At 57.8% G+C, this 17,756-nt stretch overlaps 7 protein-coding genes across 7 annotated transcripts; 1 reads left to right on the top strand and 6 right to left on the bottom strand.

The window, feature by feature from the left end:
* Nucleotides 1-398: 398 nt before the first annotated feature.
* B0H64DRAFT_371474 (uncharacterized protein) lies at nt 399-1,244 on the bottom strand (the record flags this gene model as incomplete). Its single annotated transcript, XM_062802162.1, has 1 exon — nt 399-1,244. One exon carries the CDS (start codon nt 1,242-1,244, stop codon nt 399-401), a length of 846 nt encoding a protein of 281 aa, XP_062662595.1.
* A 1,214-nt stretch (nt 1,245-2,458) lies between these two features.
* Nucleotides 2,459-3,701, bottom strand: B0H64DRAFT_90299 (uncharacterized protein). Its single transcript, XM_062808947.1, has 4 exons — nt 3,615-3,701; nt 3,349-3,540; nt 2,553-3,233; nt 2,459-2,487 (listed from the first exon to the last, which is right to left on the bottom strand). Exons 2-3 carry the CDS (start codon nt 3,500-3,502, stop codon nt 2,596-2,598), a joined length of 792 nt encoding a protein of 263 aa, XP_062662594.1. The 5' UTR covers nt 3,503-3,540; nt 3,615-3,701; the 3' UTR covers nt 2,459-2,487; nt 2,553-2,595.
* Nucleotides 3,702-5,351: 1,650 nt separating this feature from the next.
* Nucleotides 5,352-6,600, bottom strand: B0H64DRAFT_89956 (uncharacterized protein). The gene has a single exon (XM_062808946.1). It carries the CDS (start codon nt 6,351-6,353, stop codon nt 5,709-5,711), a length of 645 nt encoding a protein of 214 aa, XP_062662593.1. The 5' UTR covers nt 6,354-6,600; the 3' UTR covers nt 5,352-5,708.
* Nucleotides 6,454-9,039, bottom strand: B0H64DRAFT_387060 (uncharacterized protein). Its single transcript, XM_062803192.1, has 2 exons — nt 8,510-9,039; nt 6,454-8,401 (listed from the first exon to the last, which is right to left on the bottom strand). Exons 1-2 carry the CDS (start codon nt 8,837-8,839, stop codon nt 6,908-6,910), a joined length of 1,824 nt encoding a protein of 607 aa, XP_062662592.1. The 5' UTR covers nt 8,840-9,039; the 3' UTR covers nt 6,454-6,907.
* Nucleotides 9,040-9,085: 46 nt separating this feature from the next.
* On the top strand, nt 9,086-11,685 carry B0H64DRAFT_354841 (uncharacterized protein). Its single transcript, XM_062801547.1, has 3 exons — nt 9,086-9,540; nt 9,618-11,543; nt 11,613-11,685. The coding sequence occupies exons 1-2, from the start codon at nt 9,222-9,224 to the stop codon at nt 11,354-11,356; spliced, it is 2,058 nt and encodes a 685-aa protein (XP_062662591.1). The 5' UTR covers nt 9,086-9,221; the 3' UTR covers nt 11,357-11,543; nt 11,613-11,685.
* Nucleotides 11,686-12,653: 968 nt separating this feature from the next.
* B0H64DRAFT_89854 (uncharacterized protein) lies at nt 12,654-15,201 on the bottom strand. The gene has a single exon (XM_062808945.1). It carries the CDS (start codon nt 14,827-14,829, stop codon nt 12,715-12,717), a length of 2,115 nt encoding a protein of 704 aa, XP_062662590.1. The 5' UTR covers nt 14,830-15,201; the 3' UTR covers nt 12,654-12,714.
* Nucleotides 15,202-16,331: 1,130 nt separating this feature from the next.
* B0H64DRAFT_371470 (uncharacterized protein) lies at nt 16,332-17,066 on the bottom strand (the record flags this gene model as incomplete). Its single annotated transcript, XM_062802161.1, has 4 exons — nt 16,332-16,375; nt 16,435-16,532; nt 16,666-16,864; nt 16,940-17,066. The coding sequence occupies 4 exons, from the start codon at nt 17,064-17,066 to the stop codon at nt 16,332-16,334; spliced, it is 468 nt and encodes a 155-aa protein (XP_062662589.1).
* Between the last annotated feature and the right edge of the window lie 690 nt (nt 17,067-17,756).

The raw sequence follows: 17,756 nt of genomic DNA, 5'->3' as shown, positions 1-17,756 counted from the left end.
AACCATATTAACACCTGCCCAAACCGGTCAGCCGACCAAAAATGACAATATCCGGGGCGCCGGTCATCCTAGGTAGCCACCACGGAACAAATAACGCCGTCATATGTGAAAAACCTTCCCAAAATGCAAACTCGTGTCGACGAGAACCCTCTTTGTGTATCCCCCCAGGCGCCAGAATCGTGTATGTAGTTGCCTTAAAAACCAAAGAAACAGAACCAAAAAGAAAGAAAGAAACCCCCCGATGCTTTTAGAGTGGGGAGCAGAAAAGGTAGGTAGGAAAAGGAAAAGGATACAGCAGAGAGCGAGTTCACCGAGTCCGAACGCCAGTCACATGAAGTCAGGCCCCATTCCGTGAATGCTCCACAGCAGGTATCAAGGCCACGATCCCGCGGTGCCCTTCATTGGCCTCCCTGTTGCAAGGCGACCGAGGCAAGGGCGTCAAGCCCCCTCGTCGAGTTGGACGGCCCCGTTGTCGTCGGGGATGTGGGTGCGGCCTGGGCCATCGCCAGAGTCTGGCCGTGGTGGTAGGGGTGTTCGGCCTGACGCAACGGGAGGTGCGGCAAGACCCGGGCCCCCGCGTATGCCTCGGCCTCTATGGCCATCCTCGCGCGCTGGTCGGCCGGGTCTCCTGTCGGAGAGAGTGACTGCGGCGACACGGACCGGCGCCGAGCGGCGGAGGCTCGCCTTTCTTTCCTAGAGATAGACCCTGAGCGGGCGGAACGGGATTTGCCCTTGTAATGGGTTTCTAGGTGCTGCTTCATGTTGTCGGTACGCGTGAACTTCTTGGTGCACCCGGGATACTCGCAGGGAACGGCCTTCTCGGCCGTGTGGATTTTGGCGTGACGGGAGGCGTGGCCGGAGGTGGTGAAGGTGCTGTAGCAGCGCAACTCGTCGCGGTAGCGACATGCGTGGCGCCTCGGAGGTTTCTCACCGCCCTGGGGAATGTTGGGGCCAGTGGTTGGGGAGGGTGCGGCCTCGGTGGTGTACAAGTCACCATCGTACGAGGGCCGCCGTTCGAGAGCGTCGGAGGAGAACTGGCGTTCGGCGGGATACTCCTCATAGGAGAGGCGTATCTCGAGCCCGGAAGCCGGGGTGTATTGGTACCCCGGATCGTAGATGGGAGTGATGGGCGAGATGGGCTCGGCTCCCCTCTGGGAGTCGTACGAGTTGGACCGGAGCAGCTCCGGAGTGGCCGGCGTGGAAACGGCGGGCGGGGCTTGGCGCTCGAAGGAGGGAAAAGACATTGGGGAGGGGCGGGTCAAGGGGTGTTGGTGCTGAGTATCCTCCTCGTTAAGGAGTGATACACGACGCCCCGATGCATCTCGCATTTGCAGGTAAGCCGACATGGCGTCCCTGGTTTCCTCGACCCCAAAAGATAGGCGGCGGTTGTAACGAAAGACGGGGAAAGTTCCAAGCCGAGGACGTCGGCAAGTCGGCAAGTCGGGAAGTGAAGGGAAACGAGGTACCTCAACGGGTAACAAGAAGGTGGGGGGATAGGTGGGTTGTAGGCGATTCAAGACCAAGGAAGCGAGAGCTTGACGAGGACGGCTTGGTTTCAGCGAGAGACACGCACCGTGATCTTTCAGTACGAAGAAACGGCGGGAAGAGAACGTTGGGGTCGTGGTGCAGAAGCCGAGCAGACAATGGGCGGGTGGGTTCATGCTTCACCTTATATGGTAGAAGGGAGGGCAATCGAGCGCGAGGGAGGAAAAGCATCCCCTCAGGGATCCATGCTCCAAGAGACCCTGGGCCTGCAGGGGTCGGGGGCGAGGGATGGAGGGGGTGAGTGCAATGGGCACGGCAGGGGCTCTCTGATCCTCGGTGGCCTGGCCCTCCAAGCTGCAGTAGCGCAGAACTTGCCAGTTCCAGGGACCCCACCCTTACTCACCTCTTGAGGACCCTTGACTTCCTGATGCTACGCGGGGGGCAAGTTACTCGCGGGTTCTCAGTCCTGGCAGCCGTTATGCCGAATCTGTGACGTACACTTTACTCAGGGATGCATACATAGTAGGTACGTACCTAGGTTGCTGTGCTGATGAGCTTGATTTTGCTGTCCTCCCATCGTCCCATCGCCACCACTCTAAGTTCACATCGCCGATGTGCTTTGGTGTGTTGACCGAGCGACTGCCAGTCACCGGTTCAATCGGCCGCTGTGCGGTTCGTTAGCTGGGACGAGGGCTGCAACTACTGTACACTCGAGGACGAGATGGAGATAACGACTTCCGATCCTGAGACGGCCGTTTGCGCTGCCGCGTTCCTTGATCCGGATTTACCTACATTAGCAACGAGTGATGCACCCGCAGAAGGCACAAGAGACAATCAATACATACTCGCCGTCCCCGGACAGGCTCTGCATCTGGGAACCTCTGCACCCCTTGTTCATTAACTTTCCGCAACCGTTTTGCCCCCGAGTCATTCAGGGATCAAGCTCTGGTGACGAGGCTGGGGTGATGTGGATTCGATGACGAAATCCATCGAAACGCCTGCCTACACAGTATGTAAGCAGCCTCCGCGCAATGGAAAATGCCCGAGCTCCCAAACCGGTCATTTACTGATTTCTTTTTTGAAAAGCAGTGACCGTTACATCTGCCACCGCTATGACTTCGGGAGGTCGTGTGTTGCGATTTGTGTGTGTCGTTTGTTTGCGTGGAGACGGGAGCATCGAGAGAGCCTTGATGCTTGAGTCCCAGCGCTCAGGTCCATGCTGTGATGATCACTGAAGGGGTGGCAGCTTTCTCGCTTGCACATCCTTCTGTGGTCCCGGCAAGGCAAGGGCAGATGTTGTGGCAGATCAGGGACGCAAAAGCACACATGCGCGAGCGAAGAGCTCGGCCCGACGTGATTGGCCGTTTCCCTTCCGGCGGCTCCCCCGAGCCCCTGGTCGAAAAGGTACCGGCAGCTTGGCTTTGATGCCCTGTTAGCTGTTTGCAGCGCGAGCCCCGTCATTTTATTCGTGCCAATTGACCCCGTTTCGTGTCGTGCATTGTGCACCGAATCTTTTGTCCATGCACATCCTCCACGGTGCTCACCTGTTGAGAAAAAGCAACCACGCTGCCATGCTGGTGACAACTTGAACGAGATCTGGGGTTGCTGCCGTTGGTCTCGGCAAAATCTAACGATGACGTCGGTGGCTGCCAGCTCGCTGGCCTTCGTTCCGAGCTTCTCCACCGAGGAGGCGGGGTTCACCGGAGCTCTCCCGCGAGCGTCGAAGTTCTCGTGGTTGCAGCTAAGTGCTTTGGTTCGGCCATTCCAAGCACGTTAGATTAAAGTTGTTGTCATCCCTCGTAATAGACACAGTTGAGCCATTCCGCGGGCCATGTCGAGTTCATGGCCAAGGCAGACACGCACACAGGTGGATTCGTGGAGTTCTCCATTCTCCCTCCCCCGAACCTGCCCCGAACCTCATCCTTGGCAAGCACCCGCGGCACCCGGCGAGCTGGCTTCGAATGCGCGGGAATCGGGAAGTTTCTACATAGCGGTTCTGGGCTTCGGGTGAGCGCATTTTTGGTGGAGCGGCAGCGTTCGGGGACTCATTTCATTCTCGCGAGAGTGTCATGGTCAATATTGCGAACTTTTTGACTCTTGCTCGAGCAGGAGAGCAGGCAACTACATACAGGTAAATAATGAACATGTCGTCCGGCGCTCAGCTGTCAATGAAGCCTGTTTCGAAGGACAACTCAAAATTGTGGGTTGGATTGAAACCGCGGTTCAGGGTCCTGCAAAAACCCTCGTTGCCATGCGACTCGGTGTGCCCAGTGCCGGCACCTCATACCCGAGCGCAACACCGGTCAAAGGCCTTATTCGGAAGTTGATCTGTCGCGAGATCCTAACCCTGCCTCGCATCTTTGCGTGTCGCAATTGCACCGCAACCCCATGACACGCCCCGGATTCTCTTCCGGACGGCGGTTCCTTGGATGGTCTTATCGGGCGCTGACCGGCCGGCAAGCTTGGAACGGAGTCGGGGGTTTGGGAGGTGGGGCGTGGGTTCAAAGAGCAAGGGAGGGGGGTGCGGATGGAGAATTGGTGATGCAGTGCTAAATCCGGCTTGTTGTTGGACCCTGGGCTTGCCACGGTGCGACCATGCATCCCGTCCATCGTTGACAGAAAAAGCTCGAGAAGTTGGCACACCAGATCCCGTTGGTTCCCAGGGGCAAAAGCTCCGGTGAATGAACCACCATCGGCGCATCGAGCAGCCACCGATCGCGAGCTTGGATTGCAAGCCACGCGATCGTTCAAAAACCCCCGTCATTTTCTTTCGCGGGGGTCACTGCCCTGATCTGAGATGGTGAGAACAGGATGAGCCGGAACCCAAACGAGCCGAGCTAATAAGCCTCCGACTGCCGCACCTTATCTGTGCACTATTGGACCTCGAAGTGGAAATGGACTGATTGGGGTGTAGACAGCGCCCATCTTCAGCGGAAGAGGTAAGTATTGTGGAGGTGGGTATTGCAGTGAGCACAGCGTTTGGTAAAGAAAAAGCGACGAATGCCCTCTCGCCCCCGTGCCCCCGCCTCCTCCCCCGATGGAATTCTCAGGGTCTCTCATCGGTGTCTTACTTTGAGAGCTCACCCCGGCCCATGCAGAAGCGGGATCGAGCTTTTGGCCGACGATCGAGAACCCCGTGGGCCCTCGCCAAAAGACCATGCGGGACGGGCCCCACTTGGCTGCTCCAGGACCCCTGCCCAGCTAGGTCGCTGGCGCCTGGGCAACTGGCTCGTTCCTGACTTCCGTCGCCCCTCGACTGGAGCTGCCAAGTCAGCCGGACAATTTGCTCGACAGAAGCTCCAGAAGTGAAGCTTCCCAACGAATGTGCCAATTTGCACGGCGAATGCCGATCGTGATCGTTGTTCATATGGACTTCTTGTTTGTGGTGATGACATCAAGAAGCACGGACACGCGCCTTGGAAGGCGGTTCCAGGGATGTCGACCCCGGCTGGCCGTTGCAGGTTGTGGGGAATCAACTGGGAAGGAAACCGGTTGGAACGACTTGACATCGCGGAGATTCTTCTCCGGAGGGAGTGCAAGAAGTGCCCAAAACACCATCACCACTAGGAGATAGTTGGAGTAAATCCTGAAGGAACATTTCGACCCTGGTTTCTGAGCCACTGCGCACATCCCGTTGTAGCATCTTCGAGGATGCCGGTCCTGCTCGAGCAGGATTTAACCACTCTCCGATCTCTCACTCCCGCACCAATTCTAGGCCAGCATCGTTTTGGGCAAAACCCTGTGATATTATTCTTTGTGATATTCGGTATGTCTCGCGTAGCTGCCTCTTGTGATTCTAGATCAACAACAACAGCTCAAACCGGAGACCGGGCAGGATGCGAGCCTTCTTGTCCCGAGCCTGCTTCAAGACTTCCCCTTCCCGGCCATTTCGATCGATCGATCGGTAGGCTCGGTGGAGTCGCTACCGTTATGTGAGGAACACGGCCCCTCTTCGCACCCGGAGCTTCTTACCCATCCGTGCCATCTCTTTTTCTGCACAGCTGAGCAAAATGAAACCGACATCGATCGATCGCATGCACCAACAACACGAACGCACCAGTACTGTGTAGTGGAATGGGAACAAGCAAAAAAAAAGTTTCACCCCATCTCTCTGCTCAGCCCCGAAACATTTAGGTACATAATGGAGTTAGTCCATGCGAGTGTTCCTACTCGCTCGAGTGGTACCGTACCAGAGCGAGCGTGATGTGAAGGAGGGCATTTAATCAAAACCACAACGGGACGCCGATACTCAATTCTCTCTGCCCGTGTCGAGATCGAACCGGGACGACGAAACAAAATACCATCTTTGCCGAGGGTCGAATTCCCCACTTGCCCATCTGCAGCTCGCGGCCTGCAGACCCCGAAAAGTGAGACGGGAACCAAGCCGAGCGTTGATCCAATCGCGGCCACCAGCTCACAGCCCCGATGCACGAACAACCCAACCCACACCCGTTTCCCCTCCTCTGATTGCCGTCCTGAGAAAAAGACAAACAGAAACAACAAGCACAGCAGGAACAACCCCCTCCCTGGCCGGGCCGGGTTGGTGACACAATCCTTCGCCAGGACCTCCCGAAACGCTGCCACATGCCTGGGGCGGTAATGATGGGCGGCGAGGGACCGAAAAGTGCCCAGCTAATGGTGTCCCGAAGTGTGCGACTGGATGAGCAGGACGACAAGACAGCAATGGTGACGCTTGCAAATTGGGGAAACCTCCCTCCACCCGCCCACACGGCGTTTCTCGAACGGTCTCGGCCGGCGACAAACGCTGCTCCTAGCGGAAGACGCGGCGAGTACTTGTGCGGTACATCCGAGTTGTGTCGCGTGCCGAAGGGCGTCGGCATACCCATGGCATTCCAGACGAGGAACATGGTATTCTCGAAATGCCATGACGCCCGGCACAATGCGGGGTTGTCTGGGATTTCATCCCAAGATGAGGGAGAGTCCAGACTTTTGGATCACCCTCGCGATCAGGAAGCTGTCGATGTTGATGTCGTGCCGGCATCATCACCATTTTCCACGCCCATAAGAGTGAGCATATTACTCGTCATTAGAGAATGTGTAGATGTCAAGTCTTTCTCCTCTTTCTCCCACCGACTGCCATATCACGAAGGTATGAGTCGCGCGATGTAGTACAGGTCAGCCACGGCAGTTGTTTCCCACCCGAGTGCTCAAGAGCGATGATTCATCACAAAGTAGAAGCCGTGAAGCTGAAGTCGAAGTCCAGTCTTTGATTCCGCTAGCTGATCGACCATCGATGCAAATATCAAACCTCCAACACCAAAACCCCCTGGGGTGGCCATTCCAGACGCCGCATAATCATGGCCGCGCAATCAACGCCCCGCCATCGTCTATACTACACATCGATCGAGAATCGTTGTCTTGCCGACTCGGAGCAACCCCCGCAAGCTCTGCACCAGCCCAATCATGGCTTTGTCGAGCCCGTGTTGAGTCTCTTGCTCGGCGGCAGCTCCGGTTTCTTGAAGCCATCGTTATTGCCGCCCACCTGTGTAAACGCGCCGCTCTTGAACCAGCGATCCTCGTCCGCCTTGCGCTTCCTGCTCAGCTCGGCCTGCACCTTGGGGTCGACCAGCTCCAGGCCCTGAGTCGCCGTGAACGCGAGTGATGACACGGTGCCCGCCGTGGCCGAGCCGGAGCCCAGCGTCGTCCCCACCCCGGACGTGCGCAGGCCCTTGCTGCTGGCCAGACTCAGGTTGCTCACGCCGCCGCTCCCCCCGGCGAGGCCCCTCAGTGACGAGGCGCTGCCGCTGGTGAGCGAGCTCGCGCCGCCCCAGCCCTTGCTCTTGGCGCTGAGCTTCGCTCGAGTGCGGTTGTCGATCTGTGTCACGCGCAGCCGCCCGTCGTCGCGCTGCCCGATCATTCCCATCCCCCTAGTGCTGTCTCCCGCACCGTAGCCGACCTCCTGCTCCTCCTTGTTGAACGCTACCCGGTTCTGGGCCTTGGCCAGCTCCGTCACGGCCGTGGCCTCCTTGGCCTTGCGTGCCCGGCGACCACCACGCTTTCGGCTGGGCTTGTCGTCGGGAGCGGGCAGGGCGCGGGCACCCTTGCTCAGGGGTTTTTGTTGGAGCTTATCTAAACGGTCGAGACATTCGTCCTTGAGGCGTTCACCTTCGGAACCGTCGCGGAATTGGTGGAAGCAGTCGGTACGGGCGCACATGACGATCTTGTTGGCGAACATCTTGATGGCTTGCTTCTTGATGTCGCTCGGGATCGTCCGGATCACGGGCGATTGGAAGATGAATCCCTGATGCCGGATGCCGACGTTGGTGGCCAGCGCCGCGCTGGCCTGCTTCTTGGAGCCCCATGCAGGTAGGTTGCATGCCGGCGCCTTAGAGAGGCCCGTTAGGCCGCCGGCTTGGTTGAGCAGCTGTGCTGCCGTCAGGGACCCGATAAGCGCCGTCAGGTTTGGCGCAAAGATGTTCATGCGCGACTGCACGTATTCGGTCAGGGTCTTCTTGGCCCTGTCGAGCGCGATGACCATCTCGCATGCCTGCACCACCCGCTGGAGCTGTTCTGCTGACATAGCCTGACCCTTGGACGTGGTAGCCTCAACCGTGACAATCATCAAGGACGGCCCATCGAGCACTGACTTGAGCGTTAGGCCCAGGGGGTTATTTGTTGATGTTTGGAGAGACTTGATGCTCTCTGAATCCATCGGTCCGTTTCCTAGAATCGCCACGGCCTTTGCATATTCGAGAGGATTGGTGATCAAAGTCTCGAGCTCCGGGAACCGCACCGAGTAGTGGTCTCTGATGAACTTGTGTACGAGGACAATCTCGTTGTCGATTTGGGTCGAGAGACTGTTTGACTGGGTTAGGAGGTGGTACTCGGGATGGTCCTCCACACTGCCCACGTTATCGATCGCCTCGGCGGGTTGTGACTGGTAGTGTGCGATTTTCTGCAGCGTTCGAGGCAAACTGTCAGGGCTATTTCTCAAAATAGATGTAAACGCTTTTCCACAACTGATGGGAACAGACTGGGAAGAAGAGGGGTGGTGTTTACTAACCTCGAGAACGGGCGTCAGGGTCTTCATAAGGCCTGCCACGGCGCGCACATCGCGTACGGCCCCCAGTTGCATCTTCTCTATGTTTGCCTTCTCGTCATCGCCGTCAGCTGCCGGCGTAGCGGTGCCGTCGGCCTCGTCCATCATGTCGGCATCCTGGTCTTCGTCTGCGTCCTCGTCGCGCACTTCCTCCATGGCGGTATCTCCCCCATTCGCCGGCGCGCCGCCTGAGAAGCCAGCCTCATTAAAGAGGCCATCATCGTGCTCGTCGCCTCCAGCTTCTGACCCAGAATCCTCAAAGTCCTGAAGGAGTTCGTCTGCGAGCGTCGACATTGTCGGTAGTTTTCCTAGGGCTCTGCACCTAACGGATATCGATGTTATCGAATGTTCGGTGCTGACGCGCAGTTGGGAAGTCGCGAGATGAGAGGCGAGTCAAGCATGCGACGTGACGACCGCGATGGATCTTTGAAAGAAAGAGGCTTTGAAGCTGGCAGGCGGGATGGATTCCTAAATTATAGCGCCTTGGCTTGCTTTGTCGAGGCCCAGACCCATGCTAGCGCACGGTCCATCGGCCTTTCATCCTGCTGCGCGAACGTTGCTGTGACATCCGCAGACAGAATTCGAGATCCAATCCAAGCATTCGAGGCAGAATCTTCCGCAACCCTCACCTACCGCCGTATTTCCAACTCCATTGATACACCGAAGGGCCAACACCATGGAGTCCGCCCGCGGCCCACCGAGGGTTAAGAATAAGGCTGCGGCGCCGGTGCAGATCTCGGCCGAGCAGCTGCTTCGAGAGGCCGTCGACCGCCAGGAAACGGCCATCCAGAAGCCGACCCAGCGCTTCGCCGACCTCGAGGAGTTGAAGGAATACCAGGGCCGGAAGCGCCGCGAGTTTGAGGACTACATCCGCCGCAATCGCGTCCGACTTGCAAACTGGTTCCAGTATGCCCAGTGGGAGCTCGAGCAGAAGGAGTTTGCACGCGCCCGATCAGTCTTCGAGCGCGCCCTTGACGTGCATCCGAATAATACGCGTAAGTCTTTATTTACTTCGCCTTATCGCCTTGGGTCATCGGGAGACCACAAGTGGCAGCTACTAACGATGTGATAGAGCTCTGGATCAGGTACGTCGAGGCCGAGATCAAGAACCGGAACATCAACCATGCGCGCAACCTTCTGGACCGCGCAGTCACCCGGCTGCCGCGGGTCCCCAAGCTGTGGTACAAGTACCTATGGGTTATGGAGATGCTCGGCGACATCCCCGGCACACGCCAGGTGTTCGACAGGTGGATGAAGTGGGAACCCGATGAGGATGCTTGGAGCGCTTATATCAAGCTGGAGAAGCGTTATGGCGAGTTTGAACGGGCGAGGCAGATCTTTCAGCTCTTCACCGCGGTGCATCCCGAGCCGAGGACGTGGCTGAAGTGGGCCAAGTTCGAAGAGGAATATGGGACCAGCGACATGGTCCGCGACGTATTGCAGACCGCGATTCAAACCATTGCCGAGACATTGGGCGACGACGAGGTGGACGAGAGGCTGTTCATGGCATTTGCCAGGTTCGAGGCACGTCAAAAGGAGTACGAAAGAGCGCGCGCCATCTACAAGTTTGGTCTTGACAACCTCCCCCGCTCCAAGTCAATGACCCTTCATGCGCAATACACCACGTTCGAAAAGCAGTTCGGAGACAGGGAAGGCGTCGAAGATGTCGTTCTTACCAAGAGGAGGCGACTTTACGAAGAGCAGGTGAAGGAGAACGCAAAGAACTACGACGTATGGTTTGATTTTGCCCGGTTGGAAGAGACCGGGGGCGACGCGGACCGCGTTCGGGAGGTATATGAGCGAGCTATCGCCCAGGTCCCCCCGACACAGGAGAAGCGACACTGGCGGAGGTACATCTTCCTCTTCCTGTTTTACGCAATATGGGAGGAGCGGGAAGCCAAAGATATCGAACGCGCCCGGCAAATCTACGACACCTGTCTCGGGCTCATACCTCACAAGAAGTTCACCTTCGCCAAGGTATGGGTCGCCAAGGCGCACTTTGAGATCCGCCAGGGGCAGCTAACCCCGGCACGAAAAGCGCTGGGGCGAGCGATCGGGATATGCCCAAAGGACAAGCTCTTCAAGGAGTACATCTCGCTAGAGCAGAAACTGTACGAATTCGAGAGGTGTCGGACGCTGTACGAGAAGCATGCTCTCTACAACCCGTCCAACTGCCAGACGTGGATCAAGTGGGCCGAGCTGGAGCGCGGCCTGGACGATCTCGACCGCACCCGCGCCATCTTCGAGCTCGCCATCAGCCAGCCGGTCCTGGACATGCCCGAGGTCGTATGGAAGGCATACATCGACTTCGAGGAGGAAGAGGGCGAGTACGAGCGGACGCGCGAGCTGTACGAGCGCCTCCTCGAGAAGGCCGACCACCCCAAGGTCTGGATCAGCTTCGCCCAGTTCGAGATCAACATCCCCGAGGCGGACGAGGGCGCCGAGGAGGAGGGAGAAGAAGAGGCCGAGGAGCGGCCCATCAGCGAGGAGGCCAAGTCGCGCGCCCGCAAGATCTTCGAGCGCGCGCACCAGAGCATGAAGGACCGCGAGCTCAAGGCCGAGCGCGTGTCGCTGCTGGCTGCCTGGCAGGAGTTCGAGAACATGCATGGCTCGCCCGAGGACATCGAGAAGATCCAGAAGCAGATGCCGCGCAAGACCAAGAAGAAGAGGAAGCTGGACGACGATACATGGGAGGAGTACGTCGATTACATCTTCCCGGCAGACGACCAGCAGACCAAGAACCTGTCGAGCCTGTTGGCCATGGCCAATGCCTGGAAGCAGACTGGCGGAAATATTACCGGCGGCGACTGAGGGTGTGGTTCAAGGGGCTGGGTTTGTTGGATCAAGTGTCTCGCGCTTTGTTTCGTTGTTACTCAGGCGCCATTTATAGCTGTCCCGACCTGAACTGTATTCTAATATGGACAAGAATCCGCGGCCTGTTGATGCTGCACGAGCTACTAAATCTGGTATCCTGGAAAGCGTGAAACAACCCGGGGATCTTAAACCGATATCAGCGACTCACAAGCTAAGGGGCTTACGAGCTCCAACTGCAGATCACCGCACTCACCTAGCTCTTGGACGGGCATCAGGTCGGGGACCCGGGAATAAGATGGCCGATAGAATCATATGGTCAACTTGGGATAGACGGTCCAAAAAACCAAAAGCACCAGTCATCATTGCAGCTACATAACATAACATCGTAGGTTTTCTCATCAACGTCATCCCTCATCCAGAAGAAACGAAACATAAAGGGAACAAAAAGCAAAAACAAATCATAAAACGTTCATCCACCATTCCTTCCTCTTTCCGTCTGCACCGATCCACCCCAAACCCAAACCCAAACCCACGGAACTGAGGTATCGTCCAACGCGTGCTTGCGAAGTTTGCCGGGAAGCGATGAAAGAAGCCACAGGTCCAAACAGGTGTCGAAAAAAAAGAAGCTGAATACCCGAGTAGGACGAAGGCCGAGTAGGGAAGCCCATGTGGTCCACGACACTGGGGGGCCGAAGCTGATTTGCCGACGTCGCAGTCCAGATACGAAGCCTTGGTCCTCGGTGCCGTCCTTGCCGAATGCTGTCCCTTGGGGTCCGCGTCTCACCCGGTTCGTTTTTAGTAAGCCCCCTCCTCAGCTGGGTTACCAGGCCAGGCCTCGTTTTGTGCTCGTGTGCAGGCCTGGGCCGATGGAGGGATGGTCTCAATTCGGGTCCTAGTGGCGGCGGCGATCGTCTATCACGGGTAACAGATTAATTAGGATGTTTTGTTTTCCAAAAGTCTATGAGTGTAATTGGGGGAAAAGGAGTGAGTCGCGCAGTGCCAGAACCAGAGTATGGATACAAGGGGCCTCGTGTAGCCGGCCCACGACCACCCGGTCAAACGCCCAACGCATCAAGTGCCACTGAGTGCTGCGTCGGCTGGTTGGTGGCATCTCGTACAGCCCGTGGCGGTGGTGGTGGCGTCCACAGAGGCACAGCTGAAGATGGCGCTGACGGTTGGAAATTTGTGCGTGTGGCACGTACCGGAAAAACGGCAGGCGGCACTAAAGTCTGAAAACGTGGTGGTATGATATCTCAATCGAGAAAGCTGTGCATTGGGGCAGGGCGTTCCGGAAGGTTTCAGGTCGATAGATTAGGGTCGAGATGGGGGCTGGTCGAGAGGATGTGTTATCCCCTCTACCTCCTGTCGGACGGAGGCATGGCGCCGTACGGGTTCCCGTCGACATAACGGGGCCCATCGTCGTAGCGGCCGGCCCCTGGTGGAGCTACCGAATCCCAAGAGTCAGCCCTGCGTCTGACGAGCTGGCCGGCACCACCATCGAGATCAACGAGACCACCGTTCGCCAACCGTCTCTGTCGCTCAAGGCGTCGTTGGTGTCTCTCTTGCTTCTCGAGATTCCATTGACGCATCTCGTGCCTCAGATCGTTTGCTTCCTTCACGTCCGAGATGGCGCCCTTGATCCCGAGCGCCGCGATGCCGACGGCGGCAGCATCCTGGAGGAGGGCCTTGTTCTTGAGCTTTTTGGCCTGCTCCTCACTTATCTTGCCTTCCGCAACCGCCTTGTTCCGCACATTGCGCTTCTCCATACTCTGGTAGACACTGTGGGCCGCGTGGATGGTCGCCACGGCGGCCAGGCCCGTGGTGATGATTTGCTTACCTCTCAATTTCTTGCCTCGCTTCCTGTCATCGTCCGAATCACCCAGATCATCCGACGACACCGAGCCGCGTCTGTGACGGGGCCGGTCGTGTCCTCCGCCGCGGTGCGAGCGATCATCGTCGTACGAGTGCCTTCGTCTGTCCCTGTCGTAGTCGTCGTAGCTGTCACGGTGCCGGCGGGAACGACCGGCGGTTTCATAATCGTCCTGATCGCGCCTCCGGTCGCGGCTGCGGTCACGGCGATCTCCATCATCTTCTTCGGGGCCATTGCCGATACCCACTCTAGCCAGACGGCGGCGCGCAGAGTCCACAACGCTTCGGCTGCGGCTACGGTGACGGCGGTCGGGAGAGTCGTCACGGGAGTCTACGCTCCGATGCCGGGATCTAGACCGTTCGCGGTTGTCCATGATCTTCTTCGCACCAAAGGCGCCCAGGCCAGCGGTGGCAAGAGCGGCAAGTCCGCTCACACCGCCGCCGCCGCCGCCCTCGTCCTTTGAGCGAGCGCGAGAGCGAGAGCGGGAACGGCCGGTTTTCTCGTCCATTTCGATGTTCTTCTTGGAGCCGTTGATGACACGGTTACCAAGGAGACCACCGACGACGGCCTCGGTTAGGCCAAGCTTGCTGCCGGCCTTTTCAGTGTCCTGGGCTGCATCCAGGGTGGCAGCACCGGCGGCGGCGGTGAGAATGCGCTTAGCCTTCTCACCCTTCCACGAGCCTGGCTGCTTGGAGATGCGAAATGCCTCTGTAGCACCGGCAATAAGTGAGGCCATGGCGGCCTTCTGGACCTTGCCGGCGCCCTCGCTTTTGCCGTCCTTGCTCCTGTCCCTGCCGCGAGAGCGGGATCTGGAGCGTGATCTGGAGCGGGAGCGGCTGCCGCGGCGGCTCCTGGTGTCCGATTTGTCGTCCTTGCCTGTTAGAGCCTTGACAGCGCCTCCAAGACCGGCAGCGGCAAGCGCGCTTTCCAAGAAGTTCTTGTGGCCCTTTTTCTCCTTGGCGCTCTCCTCGTCGTCCGAGTAGTGGCCGGACCGGTGGGCGATAGCCTTCTTCTCCTCCTTCTCCTTGTGCTTGTTGTAGAACTCGGTTCCCTGGTAGCCGGCAAGGGCACCGGCGGCGCCGAGGGCGGCCGAAGCCAGGATGTTCCGCTGGACATCGGTGCCCTGCTGATTGGCGTCGCGGCGGTCATAGAGTTCCTTCCCACCGATGGCGAGGGCAGCGCCAGTCACAGCGGCGATGATCTGCTCCTGCTTAGAAAGCACGCGGGCCTTCTTGCGCTCTTCTTCGTAGACAGCATCGGTCTTCTTGCGAGACCTGCGGTCCAAGTCGTCGTAGTTCCGGTCCCGGCTGTAGTAGGAGCGGCGGTCGTCGTACTCATCGTAGTACCCGGGCTCGGCAGACCGGGCGCGGCGAAGGTCTCTGCTCGAGTAGCCCGGGGGCGGGAAGTCGCGGCGGATCTCCTCGACGGAGAGGTCGCTATCCTCACGGGCCCTGGGAACGAGATCGCGCGACGGCTGAACATGAAGGGTCTCGCGGGACTCGTAATAGCGAGGGTCGCGTTCCTCGCGGCGCTCCTCCCGGTAGTAGCGCTTGCTTGTGCGCTCCCTGGGGGGTGCGTCATAGGGATCGTATGAAGCCATCGCCGAACGGCGGTGCGGTCGACGCAGTCAACCAAGCTGACCTGTAATAAAAAGTCGTCTCTTTGGGAATTGTTTGTTGGTTTGTGGTAGTCGGATAAATCCTCTTGGCTTTCGCTCTTCTGGAAAGATTCAGGAAGAGGCAAGTGCGGTGCAGGTGAGGTCAGCTGGGTTAGAAGGCTGCCTGGGTAGGAAGGCTCGGAGCGGGGCTGCCCAGGGTATTAAGTGAGGGGGAGGGGAAGGTGGAAAGGGAGGGGCAGAAGAGCAGGAACAGGGCAGTGAGAGTGGATTCTGATTTATCCCAGGCACCCTCGGCGATGCCGTCCGATCAACAAGAAGGACTTGACGAAGATGAGACGAACTGTTTGTGGTTCCCTCGATAACTACTACGCCTAGAGGAAAAGAAACGAAGAAAATCGAAAGCTGAGAAGAAGCTGGAGGGTCTGCCAGGCCCTCTGACCCGCTGTTGGCCATCTTCAAACTGGCAAGGCTCCTGGGCCGCGGACGCTGCTGTTAGAGGTGAGACGCCCTGGGCCGCCTGTTTGGCCCGCCCGTTTTGGCCTGCCTTGGAAAGTACCGTCATTGATGACCGCATTTATTGTGACAGAACGCTCCGTTCGAAAGAAAGCCACTGCCGAGGCTACAATAAATCCTTTCCCTTTCCTGGAAGTTGTCTCTCAATGTTTCGGGGTCGAAGGCAGGGGTCGTTTCGGCAGCACACCAAACATCACCGTTTTCCCGGCCAATTCAACTAAACATCTCTCTGGCCTGGCCGGCGAGTTGGAAAATGACCCTGTCGCGGCCGCTGTTCCTTGATCCTTTCACGAGCTGGCGGCTCTGGCGGGACCAGCTGGCTGCCTCTCCACAAAATGCGAGATGCCGTTGCCCGAGCAAGCGTGTGGGAATCAGGGACTCGGCATGACCCACCTCTGTGGTTTGAGGGTTGAGATCGGCTGGCTGGTCGGGCACAGAACGAACGAGAGTGGTGTGTGTGACACCAGGAAAATTCAAAACCTCCTGCGAACAGCCGACCAAGCAATGGCGCATCCCGCCCATGGCCAGGTCATGAGAGCTGAGCGTTGGGAAAGACCAATCTCTTTTGGGAGACCGTGCACCCGTCGGAGTCACAAGCCGCGTCTGCGCCTTGCCCTATGATGTCATGGGGACAGCGTCAGCCACACTCGAAACACCAAGAAGACCCACGAAGACCAAGTCTCAGCGAGTGCACAATGTCTCGGCTGCTCGGTTGGTTGACCCTCGTCGAGCTGCCAAGTCACGTAAGTGTCTTAGTTAAGTGTATGAACGGATAAAAACGTGCGAGCGGACCGCGACGTCGTTATATGCATAAGAACAACATCACCACTGTGTAAGAATATGGTGTGAAAGGCAAGTCGGCCGGAGCCCTCCCCCGACTACCACAGTTGGGGAGGGTGCTAGTCAGGAATCGGAATTTTCTCAATTCCAGTTTTCAATGATAAATTATACAGCGAACTCTTAGGCAGCCATCACGTCTCTTCTATCTCATTGGGTATCAAGTCTTGCACCGTTCCTGTCGCTGTTCGTCTCCAGCGTTTGGTCACGGCTATATTGATGGCCCAGGTGGCTCACTGCCCTCTTGCAGGCTACCTCCTGGCGAGCTGCCGCCTCCTTTTGAGCCGGTTATGCTCTTTTCCATTTGCGCCTCCCAGTCATCGTCAAAAAACCATCTAGGCAACATCTCTAAAGAGCTAGACATCAAGAAAGGTTAGCCACCATGGTTGGTGTCACATGCCCACAGACACATGGGCCTTGTCTAAACGACGCGTGGGGACAACAACAAACAGAAATGGAGACACTCACCTCTTGTGATCTACCGGCACCTCGACGCCGTTAGCCTCGAGATTTTGAATCAATTCTCGCCGGGCCAACATTAGTTTCCTGATGTATTCTATTGTGCTCTGGAGTACCAGGCCTTCGGAGCGCGCTCGCCCTTCAAGGCCGGGAACAATGTTCGAAAGCCGGTCAAACTGATCTCGGATATGTTCCCTTCGTTTTTTCTCTGGTTCTTCCGGTCAGTCGCGTTCTCGCAGCTCGATGGGCAGGTAACATGGAACCCGAGCTGCGTGCTGCTTACCCGAGGCGAGGTGATTCGCCTTTTTCTCCTTCTCTGTCAGACGTCTCTTCTCCCCCGCCGCAGCCTTGAGATTTGCCGAGGTCGGGGACAAGGAGGGCGATGGCGATGATGGTGCCGAGTTCGTCATCGCGTCCATATAACTAGCGTGCCAGATAAGTCGTCGGAGTCGTTGGGGCGGTTTTCATGAACTCTCGTCGAGGACCCTCGGGGGGGGGGGGGGGGGGGGGGGTGGTTAACCGATGGCGATGCGGGCGGACAAAACGGACGAGAGTGCGGCCGCGGGGCCGGGGAAGGGCAATTGCGTCAGGTCAATATGTAGGACAATTAATGCAAGTGCTTCCAGTGAGAGAATGTCGCAAGTATAATGATGCAGCCGTTTCGGCCTCTGTAGTTGCTTGTGTGTAGTCGGAGTCGTGAACTTCCCACCTGCGGGCTACTATCGGCATGTGATCGTAGCTCTAGTACAGAACTGGTTGGCCAGATTCTTTTTCGACATGATGCTGCTGTCATTTAGGTGCACGGGACCTGCAAAGAGGCAAAAACCCGGGAAAGAGTGAGAGAAGAACCGTCACAAAATTCGAGGCATGTCGGCGCCGAGCGAGCGCAGACCTGGAGAGGGACGGTTTCGAGGCTTGCTCTGTTTTTGGGATGAAAAAGGAGGGACTCGGGCCAGGGAGGTTCCGCCGTCGATTCTTACGAGAGCCAAATGACATGGAAGTCGCGGGCATGTGGTGGGTGTTCCAAAAAGCAACTGCCCCACTGCTTGGCCCGCTGTGCCTGAACTGAACCGCTGCTGGCGCCTCCGAACCCTCCAGAT

Source organism: Chaetomium fimeti, assembly GCF_033439085.1.
Source record: "Chaetomium fimeti strain CBS 168.71 chromosome Unknown B0H64scaffold_2, whole genome shotgun sequence".
Lineage (NCBI taxonomy): Eukaryota > Fungi > Ascomycota > Sordariomycetes > Sordariales > Chaetomiaceae > Chaetomium > Chaetomium fimeti.
The sequence above is the reverse complement of the archived record's forward strand: the minus strand, read 5'-3'. Positions and strand labels throughout refer to the sequence as shown.

Coding starts and splice junctions, on each gene's coding strand:
- B0H64DRAFT_90299 (XM_062808947.1), bottom strand. CDS start 3,502: ATGCGCTCACCCGAAGCCCAGAACCGCTATGTAGAAACTTCCCGATTC. Junction 3,234..3,348: donor AACTCCACGAATCCACCTGT/GTGCGTGTCTGC, acceptor GCCGAACCAAAG/CACTTAGCTGCAACCACGAG.
- B0H64DRAFT_89956 (XM_062808946.1), bottom strand. CDS start 6,353: ATGTTCCTCGTCTGGAATGCCATGGGTATGCCGACGCCCTTCGGCACG.
- B0H64DRAFT_387060 (XM_062803192.1), bottom strand. CDS start 8,839: ATGTCGACGCTCGCAGACGAACTCCTTCAGGACTTTGAGGATTCTGGG. Junction 8,402..8,509: donor CCCTGACGCCCGTTCTCGAG/GTTAGTAAACAC, acceptor CGAACGCTGCAG/AAAATCGCACACTACCAGTC.
- B0H64DRAFT_354841 (XM_062801547.1), top strand. CDS start 9,222: ATGGAGTCCGCCCGCGGCCCACCGAGGGTTAAGAATAAGGCTGCGGCG. Junction 9,541..9,617: donor CGTGCATCCGAATAATACGC/GTAAGTCTTTAT, acceptor ACGATGTGATAG/AGCTCTGGATCAGGTACGTC.
- B0H64DRAFT_89854 (XM_062808945.1), bottom strand. CDS start 14,829: ATGGCTTCATACGATCCCTATGACGCACCCCCCAGGGAGCGCACAAGC.